We start from the raw sequence: 22,946 nt of genomic DNA on the forward strand, positions 1-22,946 counted from the left end.
TGTGTCATCAGCGGTGCGTCGTCAGGGATGCGTCCTCAGCGGTGTGGCATCCACGAAACTTGATCAGCGGAGCGCCGTGCGCGGTGCGCGTCAGCGATCACGTAATGTGGCCTGTGATACACGTCAGTGGCCACGTGAAGCGGTCCGGCACTGTGAAGCGCCGTCAGACGCGCCGCTGGCGATTCGCCAGCCCCCAGTAAATGCGTGTGCACCATCAGTGATGTGACGTCACTGGTGACTTATCGGTGGTACACTATCAGTGATGTGACGTCACTGGTAACTTATCGGTGGTGCACCATTGGTGATGTGACGTCACTGGTGACTTATCGGTGGTACACCATCAGCAGCGCGCCGCCGGTAAGCTGCTGTCGCCGAACGCCTTTATTGTACCAGCTCTCCCTAATGACGTGGAAGCAAGATCGCAACGCATTCCTTTTCGCATTATAGGCGTGATGAGCAATTTGGCGACACGTGAATACGCGAGCTCTACGCTTGATGATGAGTACGCGCGCCCCGCTATAGATTGTGGAAAGAGGCTGCTTTCAGCTGATCGTGGAGGGGAAAATCGTCCGGGAGCATTGCATTGTTGGATTGTATGCAAACATATATTAAGGGATGATATGATGACTAATATGATGCGTATGAAGCTACTTCCACACACTTCAAATTATTATTGATGTTTGAGCCAAACATTGCATTGCATATCAGCGCGTAATTACGAACTTCTAATGCGTTGCCATGGCCAAGATGATGGCAAGTGTTATCATCGCCCATGAATAAAAAGCAGGTATCGATAATGATAAGCGTGTACGTCTTTTTAGACTGTCATGAGTCAGGCTTCGTCGAACAAGGCTCCTCACTTCGATGTTAATTATCGCAATTATTCACAAGTGCTTCGTGCCTCAATTTTACCCTCCGGGGAGCCGACTAGCAAAAACCATGCGGACACTTCCGGCGCATTTTTACCGTCTTCAGACCAGGCCGCTCGACTCCATGAAGGTTACATGGCTGCCGGCCGAATCCCCTCCCCCTTACCACGGACGAGTCAGCCATTGTGGGCCGCCGAGGGCAAAATTCAAAGCCCATGCATAGGGGGCTCGGCTGAAAGCCGCAGACCGACGATAATGGCGCATACCATGGCGGGGACGTGATGAATGAAGCGCCATTTGTCAAGTCCCAAATCACAGCGCGGCCATCGGAACACAGGCGTGAGGCAGCGGAGGGTGCACCTACCATGGACGTCCAGCGTGACGGGGTTGCTCTCGGCGGCACCCTCGGCGTTGACCGCTACACAGCTGTACTGGCCGGCCGCTCTGGCAGTGACCTCTCGCAAGATCAGCGTTTCGTTGGTGACGTCCGAGGCCAGGAACGGATAGGAGTCAACTGGGCGAGACTGCAAACAAAAACAAACGGTATTGCAACTTCTGATGACGAGGATGTTCAGTCTTCACTGTTTGGAGCTGTGGGCGCCAGCAGGACCGGTACTGTCTCACACAAGCTGGTGGCATAAGTAAAGGTGAGCAGTGCTTCCGGATTCAATATCACTGCACTCTCTCATTGATTGTGTGATGATCATGTCATGTCTCCGCTTTGCCATCAACACCATTGATCCCCGGGTCACCATGGTCACTAAGACAGAACAAGGTGAGACAATTCTGAGACTCCTTGCGAGACACTGCAGGTTCAGGGTTGGTTGGACGAGACGGGCTGCATTCACGTCGCCGTTAAAAACAAAATGATTTTTCGTTGTGATGCCCATTTTCATTTCCTCCATATCCCCTCGATCTTTTTCCTTAAGTCCAATACGTTCAACCAAAACTCTAGACTCAAACGATATATTTAACATTTTTGCATGGCTACACCGCCAGGATCGCCAGCAGAATAGAAATATCTCCAAAAATGTCTCCAACAATACGTCGTGAGGAAGCAGCACTATACGTGTTCCTCTTAATCCCTGTATTCCCACTCCGTTCTCTTTCCCCACACGTTTTCAGCCTGTCACGAGTGGCACCGGGCCTCAGTATGCTAGTCACCACCCTGTTTCCTCCCACTACCTCTCACCACCTCTGCAACCCCGTCGCTGCCCCCACCAGACTCACCTGGAAGCGCCACTGCACGCTGGTCACGGGTGGGTCAGCTCTGACGTCACACTTCATGTACACGTCATCGCCGCGACGTATACCACGATCCTCCAGCGCCGACCACAGCCGCAGCGTCGGTCGCGGCTTGTCTGCGGCAACGATATAGTGGCGTCATTATGATCTCATTAGTTCTTAACGTGCGAAGACGTACCGTCCGTAACTGCGCTATCGTTGTGTATAGTGTTGAAGTCTATATCCCTTTTGTGTTGTAAATGGCCCTGCCGTGTTGCTGCGCACGGCTTGTAAGCGGTACTTTAAAAGCATCGACTGCCGTAGCCTATAGAGCGCAGTGTCCTTCTGACGAAGTAGAAACGGCTGAAGTTGAAATGCGAAATGGTGGTGGTTGTCTTCTATCACTTTCTTCATGATCAATAATTCCAGACCTTACTTTCATTGGAGGCCTGGCAAACTCCGTGCGCGCCAGGCAAAAAATGCTTGGCAAACCTCGGTTCGCTTGCTATAAGTCGAAGTTTTTGTGATTTAAGCTTAACTTGAGGCCGCGATTTCTTTTACACATACAAGCACCAACTCTGAACGCTATTTATCCACCTTGAAAGATTCAGCGGAGAAGCCTTTCCCTGGTAACATCGGCACCCACAGTGCCCAACTCTACCGACCCGTGACCTCAAGTCACACCCAGCTAGAGGTCAGACGTCAGAGGTCGCAGCCATACAGACGATGCCCGCTCGTACTGAGACGTCTGGCGCCTGAAGCGTGGCCTCAGAGCCGTCATGCGGCGCGTCCGACCCACCGTGACCGAGCTCTCACTCATCACCGACCGCCGGACGACCCAGCTCCGCCGGCCTGAGGTCCGCACGGTTCGTCACGGCCCGCGAACACAGCCTCGCTTCGGCAACACTTTACGGCGCCACGGTGTTTTCCGCCGGCAACACTGCCCTACATCGCAGACATTTGCTCTGTGAGCGGCCACCGACAAACTTTGATGGGTCTATTACGGGGCGTTCAGAGGGTAAGTACATCATCAGTGGCCTGACGGAAGCGCACGGCCCCGCGTCCTCACGGGCCTCCGGGCCTCAAAATGGACGGACAAGCAGACAAGCGTTGGAAAACTAACACAGGGAAGGACGGCCGGCCGGAGGGGGCTAGAGAACGGACGCACAGACGGACGGACGGGCAGTGGTGTGTCAAAGAAAATGGCACACAGGTAGACAAGCAGACAAACAGACAGACTAGCTCTGATTCATTCAAATCTAACAAAACATTAGGACTTAATTTCAAAAGAAGACCGGCGGACTGGCCAGCAGCGGGACCGTCGGCCGACCGGGACTTACAATGTATGGTGAGCGGCCAGGCGCGCTCCAGCGGCGCCAGACGCAGCTGGTGGTTTTCGGCGCGGCAGCGCACCGTCTGGCCGACCTCCTCCAGACCGGGCGTCAGGCTGAGCACCGAGCGGGTCATGTTGCCGTCGTTGGATATCTCCTGCCGAAAAGGGCGACAGCTGTGGTGCGTTCTGGACGTTTGGACGCCATGTTACAGGCGGATGGGCAGTGACGCGATGTCACAGGCGAGTGGGTAGTGCCGCGATGTTACAGGCGAGTGGGCAGTGACGTGATGTGGCAGGCGAGTGGGTAGTGACGCGATGTTACAGGCGAGTGGGCAGCGACGCGGTGTGGTAGGCGAATGGGCAGTGACGCGATGTGGTAAGCGAGTGGGCAGTGACGCGATGTCACAGGCGAGTGGGCAGTGACGCGATGTCACAGGCGAGTGGGCAGTGACGCGATGTGGTAAGCGAGTGGGCAGTGACGCGATGTCACGGCGATGGGCAGTGACGCGATGTCACAGGCGAGTGGGCAGTGACGCGATGTGGTAAGTGACGTGGGCAGTGACGCGATGTCACAGGCGAGTGGGCAGTGACGCGATGTGGTAAGTGACACGGGCAGTGACGCGATGTCACATGATGCTCGTCACCAGGAGGGGAAGTGGATATAGCCGACGTGCGAAGCCTAGCCAGGGACCGCGATAAACGCACTGAACGCAGCACGTATAGGTTACAACCCGATGCAAGTGTCGCAGCGTTTCTGGGAACACAGTGCAACACCTATTATCTCTGGGGTGTGGATCCGCTCGCAAGCTCGTTCGGTGGGATCCGTCGTGCGCTGGATGGCGGGTATCGTGCTGTACCTCGCGTGCATTCTTCAGCTGTCGGCCGCCCAGCCACCAGGTGATGACAGCGGCAGGTCGTGACCCGGTGCTCTGACAGGTCAGCAGGTACGTGACCCCCACGGACAGCGGGTTGTTGGTGCCCAGCAGAGCCACGCTCAGCGGGCGCACTGGAACCGCACATCAACTCAATCAAACCCGATCGTAAACCAGCTGTGGATAGCTCAGTTGGACATCGAACAACGGTTCATCGAATTCCAATCAAAGCGATGACGTTGAAATTCGGCGACCAAAACAAGGCTTTGAAAAAGTTCGATAATTCTACAAAAACAACACCGAAACATCTGTCTGGCTCGTTAATCATGTATTTGCCGCGAGCGGCTTAAAGTCATTTAACTTCTCAACAACTGACAAGCCTGGCATCGCCCCCCCCCTCCCCCCCCGCCTGCCCCCCTCCATCCGCCCCGGGAGCGGCGCGCCGCCCGGCCGGCCACTCACAAAGCATCTCCATCCGCAGCGTGGTGGAGCGCGGCGGACTCAGCACGTGGTTGGTGGCCCAGCAGGTGAACTCGGCACCCAGGTCATCCCGGGTCAGCGGACCCAACGTCAGCTGGTTGCGCACCGAGCCGTCGGCGGCCGCCTGCCAGGAGCGGTCCAGCAGCGCGTTGCCGCTCCACCAGGTCACGTTCGGGGACGGCGAGCCTGCGGCCCAGTCAACGTCGAGCGACGTCAGGTCAAGGTCAGAGATTTGCGGGCGAGATAGACTAGACAGCGCTGGGGCTGTTCATTGGTTCACATTAAAATGTGGTGAAATAGAGTGTTTTACATGCCAGTTGAGGATACTAAAATGTGTTTGTGTATACGAGGCGGGGTCATCGTCAAAATTGCAAGTCACATGCTCCTATGCACAGCCCAGAAATTCCCGGAGATTCACGGGCAAATGCAGTGTAACAGTTTCACGGGGGTCGAGCCCACGAGCTCCATCGATGACCGGGGTGAGAATCGCTCTGAAGCGGGACGAGCAGTGCCGGCCGGGGTCGGTGGTCATTCTCACGCCCACCGGCGGCACAGGTGGTGGCTACCGCTGCGACCGACTCAAACCCTGACTCAGGGGAGGGGGTAGGAACACATTCTTCCCTGCCGAGTCAGAGTCAGGGTCGCAGTCCAGGTCGGGATGGCACCCACCTCCGCCGGTGACGCAGGTGATGGTCGCCGTCTGACCCTCGCGGAAGGGGCCGGCCACCTGGCGCACGAGCCGCCCTTGGCCGTCGTACAGCACCGGTGGATCTGGTGGCACTGCAAGCACAGCGGAGGGTGACGTCACGACACGTGATTTCACCGAAGCTGGTGACGTCCGCGACAGTCAGCGTCGCCGCGATGCAATGTAGGCATTGATCACTTCGAGTGGGGAAAATGGTTCGTGATGGGGTCACAGCGGTGCGAACAGTGATCCTTACCTCGGGTGACAGCAGGACTGCGACCAGTTCTTGGTGCAAGATGGAGCCGTGCTTGAATTACGTTCGGATCGCAATGAGTCAAAACAATGCGCTGAGGCGTGGCCATCGCGAGTTTTCCCTTTAGTTGCACGAGTTCTCCTAATCACCGAACCACTCGCTACCAGACCTATATTCAGCTGATGAGACTGGGGCGCTCGTTGAGGTGGATTTAGGGGTAGCGCTCCATCTAAAGCACCAGTCGTGACGACAACGCTCCCGCGAATGGCGCATCATCATCGTAATGTGTCATTCTAATCGCATGATGTCAAAACCAGAAACAAGATAGCGCCCTCTTCCCACGCAGTGCCGGGTGGCGCAAACAGAACTGTTTGTGCATGCTCCAGAACGTATTTGCGCGGCGGGTAGTAGGCGAGTGGGTGCACTTGTTTGCATCGTGTTCGCGAATTGCAAGATGACGCTACAGAATGTCCAAGAGGTGCCGAAAGACACGCCAATGAAACATTGTTCGTGCATGATTTCAGGTAACAGCATGAGCTAGTGGGTTGTAAAATGTATGAAAGAAGAAGTTGGTGACAGCCTACCATCCAGCGCAGCGTCGATACTATTGGATGCTCTCTGGTGATAGCACACTCCTGTCATCTGGCGCAGCGTTGATACTAAGGGATGCTCTCTGGTGATAGCACACTCCTGTCATCTGTCGCAGCGTTGATACTAAGGGATGCTCTCTGGTGATAGCACACTCCTGTCATCTGTCGCAGCGTTGATACTAAGGGATGCTCGCCGTTGACAGCACACTCCCGTCAACCGGCGTAGCGCCGATATTATCGGATGCTCTCTGCCACCGGCTAACGCCAAACAACACCATCACATACGGACAAGCCAGCCATTTCCGACACGTGACCGGTGCCGGCGGCCGGTCGCTACTCGTCTCCGCCAGAGCAGAAGACATGGCCGTCCCCCTCCACTCCCCAGCGGCCGCTCGCCGCTCCCCCACAAGACGTCGGCCGCTGTCGCACGGACGCCAGAGCAGGCGAAATCCATATCGTTAGGATCGGGGCCAGCATTTATGCGAATAAATCATACTGCAGCTTTTCAGCACGGCCGCATTGGTGGCCGTCACGCGCGGAGGGACCGGCCCATCAATAACGGACGTGGAGGACCGGCAGCTGGTCCAACGCGAAAAGATTCTGCGGATACGCAATGCAGGGATGGCCTATTTGGCTCCGCATATCATTCAACATGAACGCTGGAGGAAATTATCCAGAATAACGACCGGGACTTTTGCCAAATTGCATTGAGTGAATCTGTTCCGCCAGCGGATATCGTTGTCCGCCGCCGGCCGGGGAAGGTCGTTACTGCGCGCCCACCGCTGCCGCCTGCGCGGCTGCTTGTAGACTGTGCCGCAGCGCTCGGTTACACGCTCGGTCCGCGGTCGGCGTTGTTTCGCCCATAGCCAAACACGGCGCGCAGGCTCGCGCGGAGGGGCGTCAGACTCGGGTGCGGTACATTCACAAGCAGATCTTAGTGTCAGACGTACTTAACAGAGGTGATGGTGATGTGAGGACCCGTCTTAAGTGACGTGAGCGGAGGGAACAGCATTGGGGGCCGACATATTAGCAGAACGATTAGCCATTTCACCAGGAGTGAGGCACCTGCATATTTCGAAATAGCAAGAGCACTTAAAGGACACACAATGAAACGAGCATATTATTAGTATAGACCTCTGTCAAAACGCATATCGCAACTTATCTATTGAAATATAATTTGTATTGGTAGATGGTAGGATCAGAGTCTTTCTAAACGAGCTTTGCCGCTCAAGAAATCCACTCTCAAAGCGACACCTGCAAAACACTGCCAACTAAAAGACCCTCCGCCACAGACAATGACAGAATACTCACAGGATTTAAGAGTAAGTTAAAACTGTTCGGGATCGAACGAACAATGGAGTGATTACTTTAAAATGGTGACCAAGTTTTGTACCGCCGTTCCATTGTTTTCTAAGGTTCCGCGCACAGGCGGCCCTCCATCCCCCTCTTAACGCTGCGACGCCCGGAAGCCGAACAAACTGGCCAATCTCGAGCGCCGCGCCCGCTGACAAATGGGCCGCCGATAGCCGAACGGCGTTGTCTCGGCCGGTGGCACCCCGGGTCGGCCATCAACCGGCGCGGCCGCGACCGAGGCGCCGCCGGCGCTTCCATTAACACGCGCCGCTCCACCAGCCCTTCCGATGCGGCCGAAAAAGCGCGCCCGCCGCGATCGGAGGCTAATGGCCGCGCTCAGATTCCTCCCGCGGGAAACGGACGTCAATATCGGCGCTTCCGGTGTCGGAAGGTGCCGCCCGATCGTTCGCCGCCGCTCCGTAAACAGCGCCGGCGCCAAGACACACGCGCCGGCGGCGCGCGTGACAGGCGGGAGGCGCGTGACCGACACAGTCACGCCGCGGGTGGGGGGGGGGGGGGCTGCCTGTACGTGACAGGCGGGGTGGCAGTGGCGTCACCCTAGCATGGAGACGCCAAAGCTGATAGAAGATGATGCGCGAACGATGCAGACGGCAGCGGCGATACACACAGTGAGACACGAGCCGTGAGCTGTGCTGTGGACGACGATTGCCTTGCTCTGGCGTTACCGGATGTACATCATACCAAATTCGGGTGAATTTGCCTAAATCGGGACCTGAGAAGAAAGGCATGGAGATGACAGCGTCAGTTCCTCGGTGAGGTAACAAGCGACTGAGAGCCGGTACTCACCGATGACGGTGAGGTTGACGCGCGAGTTTCTGGTGGGCGAGTGGAGAAAGTCGACCCGGCAGCGGTACAGGCGCTGGTCCTCCCGCTTCACCGTCTTCACCCGTAGATGGGCCGGCTGGGAGTCCGGCTGGAACTGCACTCGCTTCTGGTCCAGGCTGGAGTCCACCCAGTGCGCCCCGCGCAGAGTCTTGCGCCCCCGCGCGTCATACCTGGCCGCAAGCACGACATCTCAGCAGGGCATGACTATCGCAGCGTACAGTCAGGCGCGACGAGCGGGGCACGCAGACCGCCTGTTCCCACGATGTTGCCTCGGAGTCCAGCAACATTGAACTATTGCATATTACGATATCTAAATCGCGGCTTATCTTAGTGGGGATACCCGTTCCTGTAATGCAACCAATGCGGTCAGGCAAGGTGAGGCTATTTGTAATGTCTTGTAAAATGCGTCGAAAACAAAGGCACTGGTCGGAGTTAGAATTGGAAATGTGTACTCTGCACCAGAGTACAAATTTGCTAGTTAGGATCTGACAGACATGAAACAAGGTATCCCGCTTGTTGTAAGCTTCATTGTCCTGATTTCGGTCGTCAGCCCAGATCAATGCCGCCTAAACATTGCAAGCAGCCGTCTCAGCGCGGGTCCGATCTGACAACGACCAGTCTGCGGAAGGCGGCTGACAGCCGGTGGACGTCCCCCGTGTCGTTTCACCCGCCGCTGGAGCCTTTCTGGTGCGCGCAGTCTGGCTCGCTTAGTCTGCGTTCTCACGACCGGCAGTGCAATGTGCTCGGAACGCCCACCGAATGCCCACCGAATGCATTTGCAATGCATGACAAACCAGGCCTCTCAAAGATTAAGCTTTCACGACTGTTCATGATTGGAAAATACCTCGTTGCAATTCACTCCAAACGCATTATTAGCTTATGGTTTTACAAAATGATAATAAATTTCGGTCGCAACAAGGACGAAATAAAGCGAGCAATATCCATTCCAGCAGAATCACCTGTCACAATATCAATTCCAGCAGCATCACATATCACTAACAAAATCACGACACACTGTAATATCCATTTTGATAATGTGGCTCTACCACACAATATCATAGTTGACAAGTGCGCTCCCAACAGAACACATACTGTGGTATTCAAGTCCGGGAGAGTTAGCAAGATGGAGTAGTCATAGCATACATCGAAATGATCGAAAACGTCAAAAGAATTAGTAAAGGGGAGAAGAGAAAAAAAAGAGAAAATGACACCGAGAAGAGTGTGTGAAAGAAAACAAACATCGCACGCTAACGAATGAAAAGCATTAAGCTCTAAGAGAAAATAGCCAGAATCAAAAAAAAAATGACAGACAAGTGCGCTTGAATTAGGGGTGTTAGAGAGGAGTGCCACCCTCACGCACATACACTGGAGACGTAACAGTGGCCCTTCAATTGTTGACTGGAAGGAAATAACAAAAAAGGTTATCGCTCCTCCCCCCCCCCCCCCCCCAACATGGGGAGCTTCCATTACCCCTGACGAGAGAGCAGCAATATCCTCTCTCCGAGTCCATAGCCTGGCAACTAAAGATACTCCCGTTGTGACGGCCACTAATTTACAAGCTACATTCAGCTGAGCCATTTCATTTAATGGCCCTCATTCGGTATACGGTTGTCGAGAGCGGACGGAGGGGGGGGGGGGGGGGCTCAACGCAGCTCATTCGCTCAACGAACTCCCTGATGGCGTAAAGCTCAATACATCCAGACAGGGCGTCGTCAAAGTTTTACGGCCAAAACGGTGCCGGCGGGTCGGCCCCCGAGCTGAGCGGCTCTATCGGCCCATCGCCGGGTCGGCGGTAACTGCCGCGGTGTTACGAGGGTGGAAGGACTGGCGGCTTCAGGCTAGGGACGATCAGCGCGGAGCTGAGAAGGTCAGGACGCGTCGTCTAGGTCGGCACGCCGTCCGGCGGGAACGGGATGGGCTCTTCTGCCTCGTGTCACGCGCCGCGTCACGGGGCAGTGGCTTACCGCATTAGCAGCACCGCGAAAACACGCCAGACATATTGCCAAACGCACGAAATAACGCAACGACAGAGTGCGAGCTGCGACACTCAGTTTATCAGATGCACTGAAACTACAACGCAGTCAAGTGGCATTCCTGTCATAGCGCTACCGCCAGCGTGTCAACTCACGTGTAGATGGGCGTTCCCCCGGTGCCATGGTACCAGAGCACCAGTCGCAGCTCGTCGCCAGCTATGGGCGGTGTGACGTCACAGGGAAGCTCAGCTGTCTTGCCCTCCACAGCTGAGACGTTGATCAGCCGACCTGCAACACCCAGCGACGTCACCCTCTGCACAGCGCGCTCCCCGCGTCAGCGCTCGTCCGCCTTGGTTCTGCTGGTTCGTCCGAACGGATCTGCAAAGTGCATTCGTCCGTCCGATTCGGAACGAGTCTGCGCGAGCCCAAAAGGGTTCGGTCGTCGGGGCCCGCGTCCACGCCCCGCGCGTCGGTCCGTCCGGGCCATCGTCCTCATCCTCGTCCGGACGAGCCCTCGTCGCGCACGCGGCGATTACGGCGCGGCGCGATGAAAGGCGCGCGCGGCACCTGGAGCCGATTGCGGCGCCGTCGACAGACGCGCCGCGCGCCGCCAGCGACGGCCAACCCAACGGGCGGCGGCTCATCAAGGCTGGACCGTCGGCGTCGACGCTGCAGTCGTCGACATCGACGTGACGTGCGAGCGGCGGCGAGCGGTGCGTGGGGACCAGCTGCGAGCGGACGCTGACGGAGTCCGCGTGGGCGGCGGCGCCGTGCGCTAACGTAACCCTCCGAATGAGGCGTGTGCGTGCTGGAAGGCGGGAGTGGCGCGCGGTGAGCGTGCTTGCTGGCGGTGCGGCGGTGGCGGCAGGCGAACCTCGTCACATATGGCTGTTTGTTGGATGTGTTGTGGTCTTTCCTTTGCAGGGCACTTGTGTGCGGCACGCAATGCAGCTTGGTCCACTTACACGCGCGAATCTGTTCCTTTTGTGCTTCCCGTTTATCCATTGGTAGCTGTGTTGGCCACACGCTCCAATTCTCTACTGGCAGATTGTGTTTTGGATGTGGCCAAAGATGGACCATGCACAATGTCGCGAGGCTGGTAAATGACGGATCTTCGCGTCTTCTTGCGAATCGGGCGGCCAGGCGCATGCTATCTTTTCTTACTCAACCCAATAAACACCGACATTAAGAGAGGCCAATGCCAAGCGGGTGGCATCATGCCGATAGCAAATGCTAAGTCGGTTCCCCATCTATTCAACGAAAGAACGCAGCTGAACGCACGTGCAATTTCGACTATAGGAGCTGGATGTGCATGCAAATTTCACTGCACCCTTCCGCGGGGCTTCTGAGCTGAAGGCAAATAAGCTCTTCTTAAACTTCACTGTTGCACTCAACGCTGCCAAAGCTCAAGGAAAGTGAACTACTTCCTAAGCACTAACACAGTCTGTATAAACACGCAGCGTATGAAAATTGTCTCTTCCTTGGCATGCTTCAGGGCAGATGAACGTTTTTTTTTCGTCGCAGCCGCGCCCCTGGCGCGCAATAACATCCTTCTAATAACGCATCTCCCCAGCCAGATAGGCCCCTTTTTCTCTCGACATCATTTGATCTGGTCACACATGGGCTGCATGCCAATACAGACGTTAGAAATAGATTAACCTAAGTTATCACCAAACAGACGACAGGTCAACATTAAAAAGCATGCACATCCATTCGCATCACATAGAACGATGTGTTGAGGAACGACGTTCTTCACGCCCGCACATTCAAGATATCCGCTCTCCTTACCTTTTCGTATTTTCCCGTACAGACCTAGAAAACATCAAGGGTTTATGTGGGCTGCATGTACACTGGAGCAAAGTCATGGCTTGCATTATGCCAGAACAGTTGAGCTATACTTTGCTTATTATAATTGAATATGCACTCTGATGGTTACTGGCACCGTTCGCCAATGAAGAAGGTCTCACCAAGAAGCGGAAGATTTAGCACCGATCCGAGAAGACTAGGCCCTCGTGAATAACGGATCAGCCATGACTGTTTAGTTAGCACTAGATGCGACGGTGAATAAAACATCAGGCGTCTGTCAAGATTTCTCAACAGGCCCTCATAACTCAAATTACATTCACCCACGCGCTCGTTCCGAAATTCCGCGTGAGCACCTGCAACTGACAGCTGAATCAAAACCGAACAAACGTCCGCCCATGTCCCTGGCGGCCACTCGGCTCTTCCTGGTCGGTCTCGACACGGGGCCGCAGGGAGCGGGCACGTGCCGTCACCGGCATCACGCGACTGGGTTCGAAAGAACCCGAGCCTCCGTTGACCCAGCTTTCAGGCGAGCCGCGTCAGTCAACAGTCGCCGCATTACTGCAGCCAACAGAAACTCGACGCCGGCGCCCGCTGGCTGTCGAGCCCCGCGACAGCACCGCCGGTGCAGCTGATGGCCGCTGTTCGCCTCGGCGACGGACCGCTCGCGGCGGATGTTTGCCGCGGGCGTCAGCAGTGTCGCCGCACGCCGCGCGCCGTCAGCTGGCCGGCCGACGTCAGTCAGCTGACGGCGGCCCGGCGGGTGGTGGCGTCATCAGGGCAGGAATGCGACGTCGCGCAGCGAGGGACTCCGTTCGGTCAGAGGTCAGAGGTCGGTCAGAGGTCCCACAACAGACGCGACGCGACTTCTTGCGGTGATTGGGTCGACCGAGCTGGACGCGCGGAGGACTGAGACGATCGGCGGAAACGCAGGGAAAAAGAGAAAGAGGCCATGGCATGAGGAATGGGCCCTGTGATATGGGCCAGGGCAGGAGCAAGGGGTCTTGTGATAGAGGCCAGGGCATTGGTAAGAGGCCCTGTAATAGGGGCAAGGGTGTGAGCAAGAGGCCCAATAATAGGGGCCAGGGCATGAGGAAGGGGCCCTGCGATAGGGACCAGAGCATGAGCAAAGGGCCTTGCAATTTTGGTCAGGGCATGAGCAAGAGGCCCTATGATAGGGACTGGAGCACGAGCAAGGGGCCCTGTGACGGTACGACTCGCCGAGAGTGAGGACCGGTCAGCCACAGGACTGTCATGAAGGCGGCCAACTTCGACCGGCGCGGTCTCCGCCCGAAGCGGGCCCGGTCCCAGCGGCGGGATACGCCGATCGAAGCGGATCAGTGACGTCACTGATCAACCGGCTGACCGGCGCCCGGTACGAGCCGCTCCAACCTCGTTTTTCAGAATGATGGAAGGTGAAAATGGGATTGGTTTTCGGTCAAGTCGTGTCATACAATGTGTGCAGCGTGCTATCTCTGAAACGCTATTGGCTTGGGTGGGATGTAGAGCCCGTCGGTGTGGGAGAATGGGTGTCTGACGGTTATGGTTGCCCAGAAGATGGCGTCGCCCATGATATGGCCAGGAGGTAGGTGACGGGCAGGCCAGCTTCAGCGTCGTGAGGGTCTAGGTTTCCAGGTGCAGGAATAGCTCGATTGAGAGGAGAGATATGTGAAATGTCACCGAGGACTGAAAAATAGGTCAGATGAAAGGAACAGACTGGATGAAAGAACTGCTAACGAAATGCAGGCGCGCACGTGGCAAAATTCGAAGCGGCCAGACATCGCGTGTTTGGAGAAAACGGGACGAAAAACGGAATGAGACAGTGCGAGAGAGGGGACAAGGAGAGGCAGAAAAGAGCAAGGTAGAGTGATAAAAGGAAGAGTAGGTAGAGTGAGAGGGAGGGAAGGTAGTGATAGAGAAGATGGGAGAGAGAGAGAGAGAGAGAGAGAGAGAGAGAGAGAGAGAGAGAGAGAGAGAGAGAGAGAGAGAGAGAGAGAGAGAGAGAGAGAGAGAGAGAGAGAGAGAGAGAGAGAGAGAGAGAGAGAGGAGAGAGAGAGAGAGAGAGAGAGAGAGAGAGAGAGAGAGAGAGAGAGAGAGAGAGAGGTGGAAAGCATGAGAGAGAGAAAGGGAGATGACAGAGGGAAAGAGAGAGGGAGAGAGGGGGAGGGAGAGACGGCGAGGGTGTGTGTTCGGTAACAGCCGGTCGACGCCAGCTTGTCCCATTCACAGACAATGAGCGGAATGCGACAGACGGCCAGACCCCAGAGACACGAAGGGCCGCGGCTCGAATAACCTCGGAGGCGGCCGACGCCGCATTCGAGACGGTTTTACCGGCTAAACGACAGCCGCGGAGGTGGACACTTTCTCTGAGGACGCCCACGTAAGCGGCGCTGGGTACAGGGCGTCCCTCGGGGCATGCCGTCTCGGCCCGATCCCGCCCTTGCTCCGCCACCACATCCGCCCCCGTCCCCACCGCCGGCTCCCCACCCCCTTGTCGTCCCTCAGATGACCCGGCCTCGCCCACAGTTCGCGGAAGCGGCCACAAACAGCCACGCGCGCACTCAACACAGCGCCACCTTACGCACAAACACATGTCCGGCGCGTCGGCGAGCGGCCGCGCCGCGTTCGCCGACAAGCCGTCGCCGCCGCCGACGCGCGAGCCCGTCAACACGCGCGCCCTTCCTGCTCCAGACGCGGCGCGCCGTTTCGCGGTCCGTCGACGCCGGCAGCGGTGTTTTGTTTTCCGGCAGCGCGCCGGACACGGCCGGGGCGAACGGCAATCGAGGCGAGCTGTCCGGCGCGGGGCTATCGCAGCGGCGGCGGTGTGTTTTCGAGGCGAGGCGAGGAGCGCCTCGGCGCCGGCCGGCCGGCCGAGTGATGATGAATTTAGCCGCGCTGGAGGAGAAATGGAGCGCCTGCGGACGGCAGCGGCGGAGGCAGGGCCGCCGGGCCGGCCGGGGCGGAGCGGCAGATCAGCGGCCTGCTCGGCTCTGACTCGGAACGCTTTCTGGACATGACGAAGGGTCTGCCCGAATAGCTTTGCGTACTTTAATCTGTCGCGTTTGAAATGAGTGCGTGTAAACACTTCAAGTTGATTGCATCTGGATGCGTTTTATCGGCTTTAAAAAGCCGAGTCTTTTCCAGACGCACAACGCTGATATCAGGCACGACCATTTCAGTTTTCAAGTTAAAGTCTAGACTATCTAGATACGAGTGCACGTAAGCAAAAACATGAACACCCCAGGCTCATCCTTTGACGTCTCCGGCCTCGTGGATTATTCATCAGACGGAACAGCGCCCTCTTCTTCTCCATTAATGATGACTCTCGGTCTATATGGGCTGTCATCAATCATTGTTTCCGCCCGCCCCTGAACATTTACGACGGGCAGCCTGACAAAGGCTTCATAATACAGGAAGCCATGGCGTGCCGAGATGGGATGTCCGGCTTCGCCCAGCCACTACACGGCAGTGGTCAATATATGACGTCAGCAGGCGGCGCGTGCTCGCGCCTGTGTGCTTCAATTGATCGTTGCCTTGTAAAATATTTGGTCATACTTCACTGTAGGCGATTAATTTATGTCAGACATCAACCATGAATGCTTTTGCGTGCCGACTACAAGCGCCATAAACGTCAATGCCGGTAGACAGCCCTTGTATGTACTTATTAATGTTCGCTGCTGAGCACGCCTATCAAGACGACCACAATTGTCTTCGCCATTCAATAATATTTCACCCCAAAAAGCTATGGAGGTTCAGCTCAGCTTTATCGAATTAAGAACTTTTTGAATCAGACCTCAGCTGCTTCAAGTGCATATTATGGAGCCGATATAATGGTGTATTCCCATCAGCCGTGTACGAACCCACTATTTAAACACTGCACGGCAGAGACCTAAATCACGCCCGGGTTTGCAGACCATATCGTGCATGATGCTCGATTTAATATGCAAGGTAAACACGGTGCGTCCTAGGGCACGCCAGAGCATACCGCTGTATTGGCTCGCGACGAGGAGCGTCCGGCACAGGTGGCGGCAGAAAAACCTGCCTGGCGCGGCAAATCGCGTCCAAGTTGTGAAATCACCGGTCCGCAAAACTCGCCGCTCGCCCCTCGGGCGAGTGTTTTTGTTTCCGCGCCGGCGGTGTTGGCGACTGAAGGCCGGTTATAAATTGGCACCAATGGCGTGCGCCATCGGCACCTCCTCCCCCGTTAATGCAGGCCCGGTGACAGACTGGAATGCGTGGCGGTCGCTCCGGCGGACAGCCGGGCGACGGAAGTGAGGTGCGCCCAGCTCCCGCGGAAGGCGCCGCACAGGCGGCCAGTCACCCACCGCACGGTCACGATACCAAGGCCGCAGCCAACGTGCCAACACTCGATAAAATCAGCGCACGTGACCTGCATGAGGGGCGCCCTCCTCTCATCATTACAATGGCGTTGGAAATCCCATAAAATGTCTTTGCCAGTGCCCCTCTCACCTGAGCCCTGAAAGCTGAGATGCAGACGTGCAGTGCTGTTTTAAGGTCTGCAGACCAGCTCCCTCATAGCCATAACAAATATGGACGTTAAACGCTGGCTTGCTCGCTTTGCCCTCCACACTCATTAAAGTCTGATCGACGACCTTTCATGAACGAGGATACAGGCTGAAGCACGCTCTGGCAACTGATACGAGGCGATTACGAGCAGCATGTACAGCAGCTCCAATTTCATGGAGCATCAACTAAAACACTTGATTGCTCCGGAACCAATAACACGATCGATCCGAACACTGGGAGCGTCTCGTCCGTACGTTGGGACGATAAATACGAGACCACTTAGCGGCTGCCGCAGTCGGTTCATTGAAACCCGAGACGCCGGCGGCGGCACACAGCGGCGAGCGTCACTGGCCCCGAGGAGCTGTCATTGGAGACGAGGGACGGACAGTTCAGCGGACCGCGGACAGCGGACAGCGGTGACCCGTCAGAGGCCTCAGAGACGAGGGACGGACGATTCAGCGGACCGCGGACAGCGGACAGCGGTGACCCGTCGGGGGCCTCAGAGACAAGGGACAGACGGTTCAACGGAAAGCAGAGAGCGGTGAGCCGTCAGTGACCCCGGAGACTAGGGACGGACGGTTCACCGGACAGCGGACAGCGGTGAGCCGTCAATGACCCCGGGGACTAGAGGCGGACGGTTCAGCGGACAGCGGTGACCCGTCAGTGACTCCGGGGACTAGAGGCGGACGGGAGGCCTCACACCGCACGACCGCGGAGGAGCTCAGCGGCGGGGCGGTGTTGCGTCACGAGCCTGCCACGAGCATGTAACTATGTAGACTGAGGCAGCGACCCATAGATAGGCGCTGCATGGGTGGAGGGAGCTGGGCGAGCTTGCACTCACAGGGGCCTAAATGCGGTGTCTAACCGGCTAGCACTCTTGGCTGAGGATGGTGAATCGAAAGCTGGGAGGCACGCTCAGCGACGCTCCTCTGACGGGACGGGTTCGCTTGTGGGCTGATGACTGGGTGGGTGGGTTCATCATACGGTAAAGAATAAACATTCCAACGTCACAGCAGAACTGTGAATAAATAGGGGGACGGCGCATTGTGGATGGAGGGCTTGGTAAACAACTTTTGTACCCCACAGAGACGTTGACGCAAGTGGCAGCCATTTATTTGACAATGCCGCAATGTCGCGTTTGGCAAGGGAAAACACATCTAGATTTATGGGAATAAATAAGTAATAACTCCGTTTCAGCCTGGCGTTCGGTTCCAACTCAGGCGAAGACGGAGAGAGGCGCGAACATCTCAGCTGGAAACGTCACGAGCCCAGGGTGGCGTCGCGTCACGTCAAGGACCCAGGGTGGCGTCACGTCACGTCAAGGACCCAGGGTGGCGTCAAGTCACGTCAAGGACCCAGGGTGGCGTCAAGTCACGTCAAGGACCCAGGGTGGCGTCAAGTCACGCCAAGGACCCAGGGTGGCGTCGCGTCACGTCAAGGACCCAGGGTGGCGTCGCGTCACGTCAAGGACCCAGGGTGGCGTCACGTCACGTCAGGGACCCAGGGTGGCGTCACGACTTCAAAGGCACCACGCAGGGTGGCCGGGTGAGCTTAGACGTGCTCACATCTGCACGCAGACGCACAACAAAATAACGCATGTGTGAGTTACGTTCACGTGGAAGGCGTAGAGCAGGGTTATTTAAAACGAGACGGATTTTGTTTGCCACCATTTAGGGTGGAGGTTGCATGCATGGACTCCACCCATCACCCCAGGAGAAAACGCTACAAACGGCGCAGACAATACGTTTCAAACCAAGGCTGGCCCCTGACAGCTACACAGGGTGAGTCTTGCCCAATGTCAAACCAAGGCTGGCGCCTGATAGCTGCACACGGCGAGTCTTGTCCAATGGGCTCATTACGCTGCAGGCGTCACAGCATTCGTGGTGTTTTGCGTATTCTGGCCAAAACACCGCCTTGACACAAGCCCGAGAGACTTACCCATTGTCTCTAGAAGCCTGCCAAATGATTTTACAGCTCAATTTTTCCAATCCAATCTGGGCATTGAGCCAAGGCAGCCCAGCAAGAGGCAGGCGAAAGGAACGCGATCGTTGGTTTGTAAACGAGTCTTGCGGAATGTCCGTGCAGCGCCGCGGGCGCCGTAGTCAGACGACGACGTGGGTGAAGCACCCCAAATGATGGGCAGCGGATTGGAAACCGCTCTCGTGCCGCTTTTTCGACACTTCGCCGGGTGAAATGCGATCGAGGCACGGAATCTGTACGGGCAAATTGCCCGCAATGAATGCAATCAAACTAGGTGAAAACGTCTGAGCGTGTCATTTGTATGAACGTGAACCCCTCATTTCGGGCACGTGCTCGAGGGGAAAGGATACCGGCTTGTTCCGCCTGAGTGCACTTATCCTTCTACGGAGTGTGCTACCCTTGCGAGGGAGCACTCTCACACACAAACCCTCGGTTTCCTGATCACCATTTTATCCTCATTACCATCCCATCAATGAGCACGAGAGCGGCATCTGCCGAGCGCACCGCACCCCACCTGCCCCGCCCGCCCCGCCAGGAGACCCACGCCGCCTGACTGCCTCCCGTCCCCGCCGCGCCGCTCGCCCTGCCGTCCTCTGGCAGCGTCTTCATCTGTCGCGCTGGTCCGCTGCTCAGGCCGAGCACGCCGCGCCGGCCGTCGTAATGCCCTTGTTATCCGGGCGGCCGGGCGGCCCGCCGTCGCCCGTGCCGCCCCGGGCCGGCCGGCCCGTCCACGGCCGGGTAATTACGGCACTGCGGCCGGCCGCGGGCCAGCCACGTGTAATTGGAGGTCGGCGAGCGACGGGCGGTACTCCACGCGCTCCACCGCGATGTCTGGGGCAGGGGTCGACCCCGGCGACGGCCGAGTCGGATCGTGAAGGTCCCACGGACAAGCGGGCTCCCAGATCCCCCGCAGCATCGCTCAGTCCCATAGTCCGTTGGGCATTTGGGTACCCTGGAGGAGGTGCCATTACGAGACGCGTGTTTCCGAGCCCGTTGACAAAAAAAAAACGCCGACCCCAAAGTCGTCTCACTGAAGGATGAAGCCCTGTAGCGGGACGTCAGGCTTGTCTTCTTCAACGTCTCCTCCTGTATGCCTCCTGCATGCTTCTGACATCTGGTCCAGGGTACGGCATGACAATCCCTGGCATCCGTATGCCATCCACACGAGCATGTGTCACTCAGCTGATGCCGAATGCACGCATAACAGCCAAGCGTAGCGGCTCTGACCCCAGCGTCACTCAAAAACACATCATTTCCTCGTCCACATTAAAAATGGACACCGTTACCTGCTTGTTAGTGTGTCTCGGTGATTCCAGAACCCACGCACTCCGGAACTGGCCGCTTATCAGACACGGAGCTGTAATACCGCCAGCCAGCAGCTTCCCGACGCCATCACGCCGCCGGCGCGGCTGCAGCGAACCGGCCGGGGCTAACGGGCCCGACTGGCGCTCAGCAGCGGCGGCACCTGAGCGCGTCACCGACGAAGACCAGACAGCTGTCTGCACGGGGCCGGCACCGACCAAACACGAGCGGCCAACTGCCCAACTTGAGGCGCGGTCAAGCTTCTGGAGCCGGAACTCCGGAACTCCGGGGCGCGCGGACGTGTTCCAACGACCCTTCATTTCGCCGGCGCACTGGCGACGGACATCCATCAGCCGAGGGCAAACGTCATCGCCCGCCGCTGGCGGGGTTATCCGGGTGGCCGTCCCTCAGACTCGCGTGCGGCCCATCACATCCGTCCGCCGCTGCCCGGCTTCTCATCCGTTCCATAAACTGCGGCTAGCGCGCCCTGTACCGTCCCACCGCGGCACAGTGACAGAGGTATGTCCCCGACCCCGGACATGTGCAAGCAGCCACTTCACATGAGAAGCGTGGGTCAGGGGGGGGGGGAGGACCCATCCACGCCACCTCTCCGTCCGCGACGCGCCGTCCCATGCTCTGCCCTCGCCTGTCATCGCTCCGATGGCGGCAGGGCCGGACGGGGCCATGCTCTCACGCTCTGCCAGGTACAGCGGCGGCTTAGTTCTGAGAGGCGGTGTGACCTTTGCCGAGTGGCTGGTCCCATCGCTTGGTCCTGCGCACGCGTGGACGGCGCGACCTTTGTCGGCTTACGCCGATGAAGAGCGAAATATGGGGAGGTGATCTAGCTCGCTCTGGCTCCATCCGGCTGATTGTTATATCGCTTTGTAACGAGGTGTGATCCTCCACGGTTGCAAAAGCCACGCGGGACTCGAAGGAGTTAGACCATTCTCAAGTCCATCCGGGGTGGACTGAGCAAGCGAAATAAAGTGCACTCGCTCCCGAAAGTTGCCTCCGTAAATGTTTGCACATGCAGCTCACTTGAGGAGCCCTGTCCTAATCACCGGAACAACCAGCACCATCCCCTAGTTTGGCGAGAAGTTCTCACTCTCTCGGTGCGACCGAGCGGCAAACAAACCAGCTTAACTCGGAGACACGGCGCTCGCAAATTCGGACGCCGGACGAATCCACCCACTCGCCCCAGGTCAAGAGCGGCGAGTGCACCGATGCTCTTCAGATGTGTGGATTTCAGGTCCGTGGTCCGTTAGTCTGCGGTCGGAGCCGTCGGGTCCGAGTCTGGGACCCGGAAGTGGTCTCCATCAGGCCACGCTCCGCCCACCGCACCACTCCTCCCCCCTCACGCCCCTAACGAGCGGTGACCGAGCTGTGCGGAGGGCGGCGCCAGCTCGTCTTCCATGCCGTTTTTGTCGTCATTTTCCCGACGCCGCCGTCAAGCCTTTTTAACATATTAAGCGGTTCGGCCGAGAAGAAAATCACACCCCTGAGTCGCGCCTGACATTTCGGCGATGGCTGCTATTATGGCCGGTTACTCGGGGATTTATCGCACACCCTCGCCGGCACGCCCAACTAACATCACGGCAACGGCTCCGGCAGCATCGCACGGCCCAAAGTCAAATGTATATCATCGGCCGGTGCCGTGATGCCATGTGACCAAATCTCTGGTCGGCGGTCGCACTGAATGGAAAGATAAGGACTAATTGCGGCCGGCAATTATCACGATTATACGCATTTGACGCGGGTTTCCCTATAGTTTGACGTCCGCACGCGATGGCCGATATATCTCCGGTTTCGGCGCGGCGGCCGCACGGTCGCACGCCGCGGCGCCTCCCCGGAGATAAGATCGGCTCTGAGTTACGACCGTATCCGTTACGACACGTCGCCGACGGAGGGCGCCGCGGTGCAGCGACACGACATCGGCGCTGTGTCCTTTCCTCGCCGGAGCACTTACTCGCCACGTCCAGGTCGGCTGCCGCGGAGGCGGACAGCAGCAGCAGCAGCAGCGGGGGCAGCGGCGGCGGTGTCATGTCGGCGCCACGGTCGGCGGCGGAGCACACGCACTGTCACTCACGCGCGCGGCAGCGCACTGTCACTGCGGGGCTCGGTCCGGGGCTGAGCCGAGCAGTCGTCCGTCGCGGCGGCTTGACGAGCCGGGAGGACGGGCGAGGACACTGCCCTCGTGGTCTGAGGACCCGGACGAGCTCTGCCGACGCTCGCCGCAGAGTCTGTCCTCGGAGACGCCGCGAAGGGCGGCGGCAGGGCCGGTGGGGTCTTGCGGGAGACGCGGTGCCGGTCTCCTGAGAGACGCCGCCCCCGTCTCTGGAGAGGCCTGTCTCGAGCCCTGCGGGCTGAATCGATCCGTTCCAGCCGGTGGTCGATGCCGGGCCCAAAGCGGCACCGGACACCTCAGAGCGCGTGACAAGCCGTTCTACACGACTCAGCTGGTGCCGACGTCAACCTGGGGGCGGAGAAACACAATCAACTGTTACTGGGCCTCGGACGCACGTCACCACGTCCGAACAATGCATAATTTGAGCGCTTTGACGTCCAGACAATCCCGTGAACCATGCCACACATGCTGATTGGAAACATGCAAATTTCCGAAGATTGTTAACGGCTCATCAGCCGCTAGCAGCCGTTACAACATAGACGCTGTGGCACATCAAAGCGCTTCTCGGGCCGGTTCTATTCCATTTACGTTCGAGATAACCGAACAGCCCGCATCATTTCCTCCCACGGCATCGCTTCAGTGGGCCGGCGGCAGACGTCTGCCAATCGTTCGCCGCCCGCCCGTTTAACAAAGAGGCGATAATGCGCTCCTCGCACGCCGGTCCCTCCCGC

The 22,946-nt window shown here is 57.6% G+C and overlaps 1 protein-coding gene across 2 annotated transcripts in view; it reads right to left on the minus strand.

Moving 5' to 3' along the window:
• LOC119093982 (nephrin) overlaps positions 1–22,946 on the minus strand; it is a 42,613-nt gene that overhangs the window by 14,141 nt on the left and 5,526 nt on the right. Inside the window, exons 2-11 of one of the 2 annotated variants that reach the window (XM_037217026.1) lie at positions 22,057–22,563; positions 12,267–12,290; positions 10,634–10,766; positions 8,467–8,675; positions 5,448–5,558; positions 4,761–4,964; positions 4,284–4,432; positions 3,434–3,581; positions 2,100–2,230; positions 1,234–1,393 (exon numbers count right to left, since the gene is read on the minus strand). In XM_037217026.1, coding sequence (XP_037072921.1) covers positions 1,234–1,393; positions 2,100–2,230; positions 3,434–3,581; positions 4,284–4,432; positions 4,761–4,964; positions 5,448–5,558; positions 8,467–8,675; positions 10,634–10,766; positions 12,267–12,290; positions 22,057–22,132 — 1,345 coding nt within the window. In that variant the 5' untranslated portion in view covers positions 22,133–22,563. The remainder of the gene's footprint in view (positions 1–1,233; positions 1,394–2,099; positions 2,231–3,433; positions 3,582–4,283; positions 4,433–4,760; positions 4,965–5,447; positions 5,559–8,466; positions 8,676–10,633; positions 10,767–12,266; positions 12,291–22,056; positions 22,564–22,946) is intronic. The other variant, XM_037217027.1, reaches the window with a different exon arrangement.

This window comes from Pollicipes pollicipes, unplaced genomic scaffold (genome assembly GCF_011947565.3).
Source record: "Pollicipes pollicipes isolate AB1234 unplaced genomic scaffold, Ppol_2.1 Scaffold_4002;HRSCAF=4701_pilon_pilon_pilon, whole genome shotgun sequence".
NCBI lineage: Eukaryota > Metazoa > Arthropoda > Thecostraca > Pollicipedomorpha > Pollicipedidae > Pollicipes > Pollicipes pollicipes.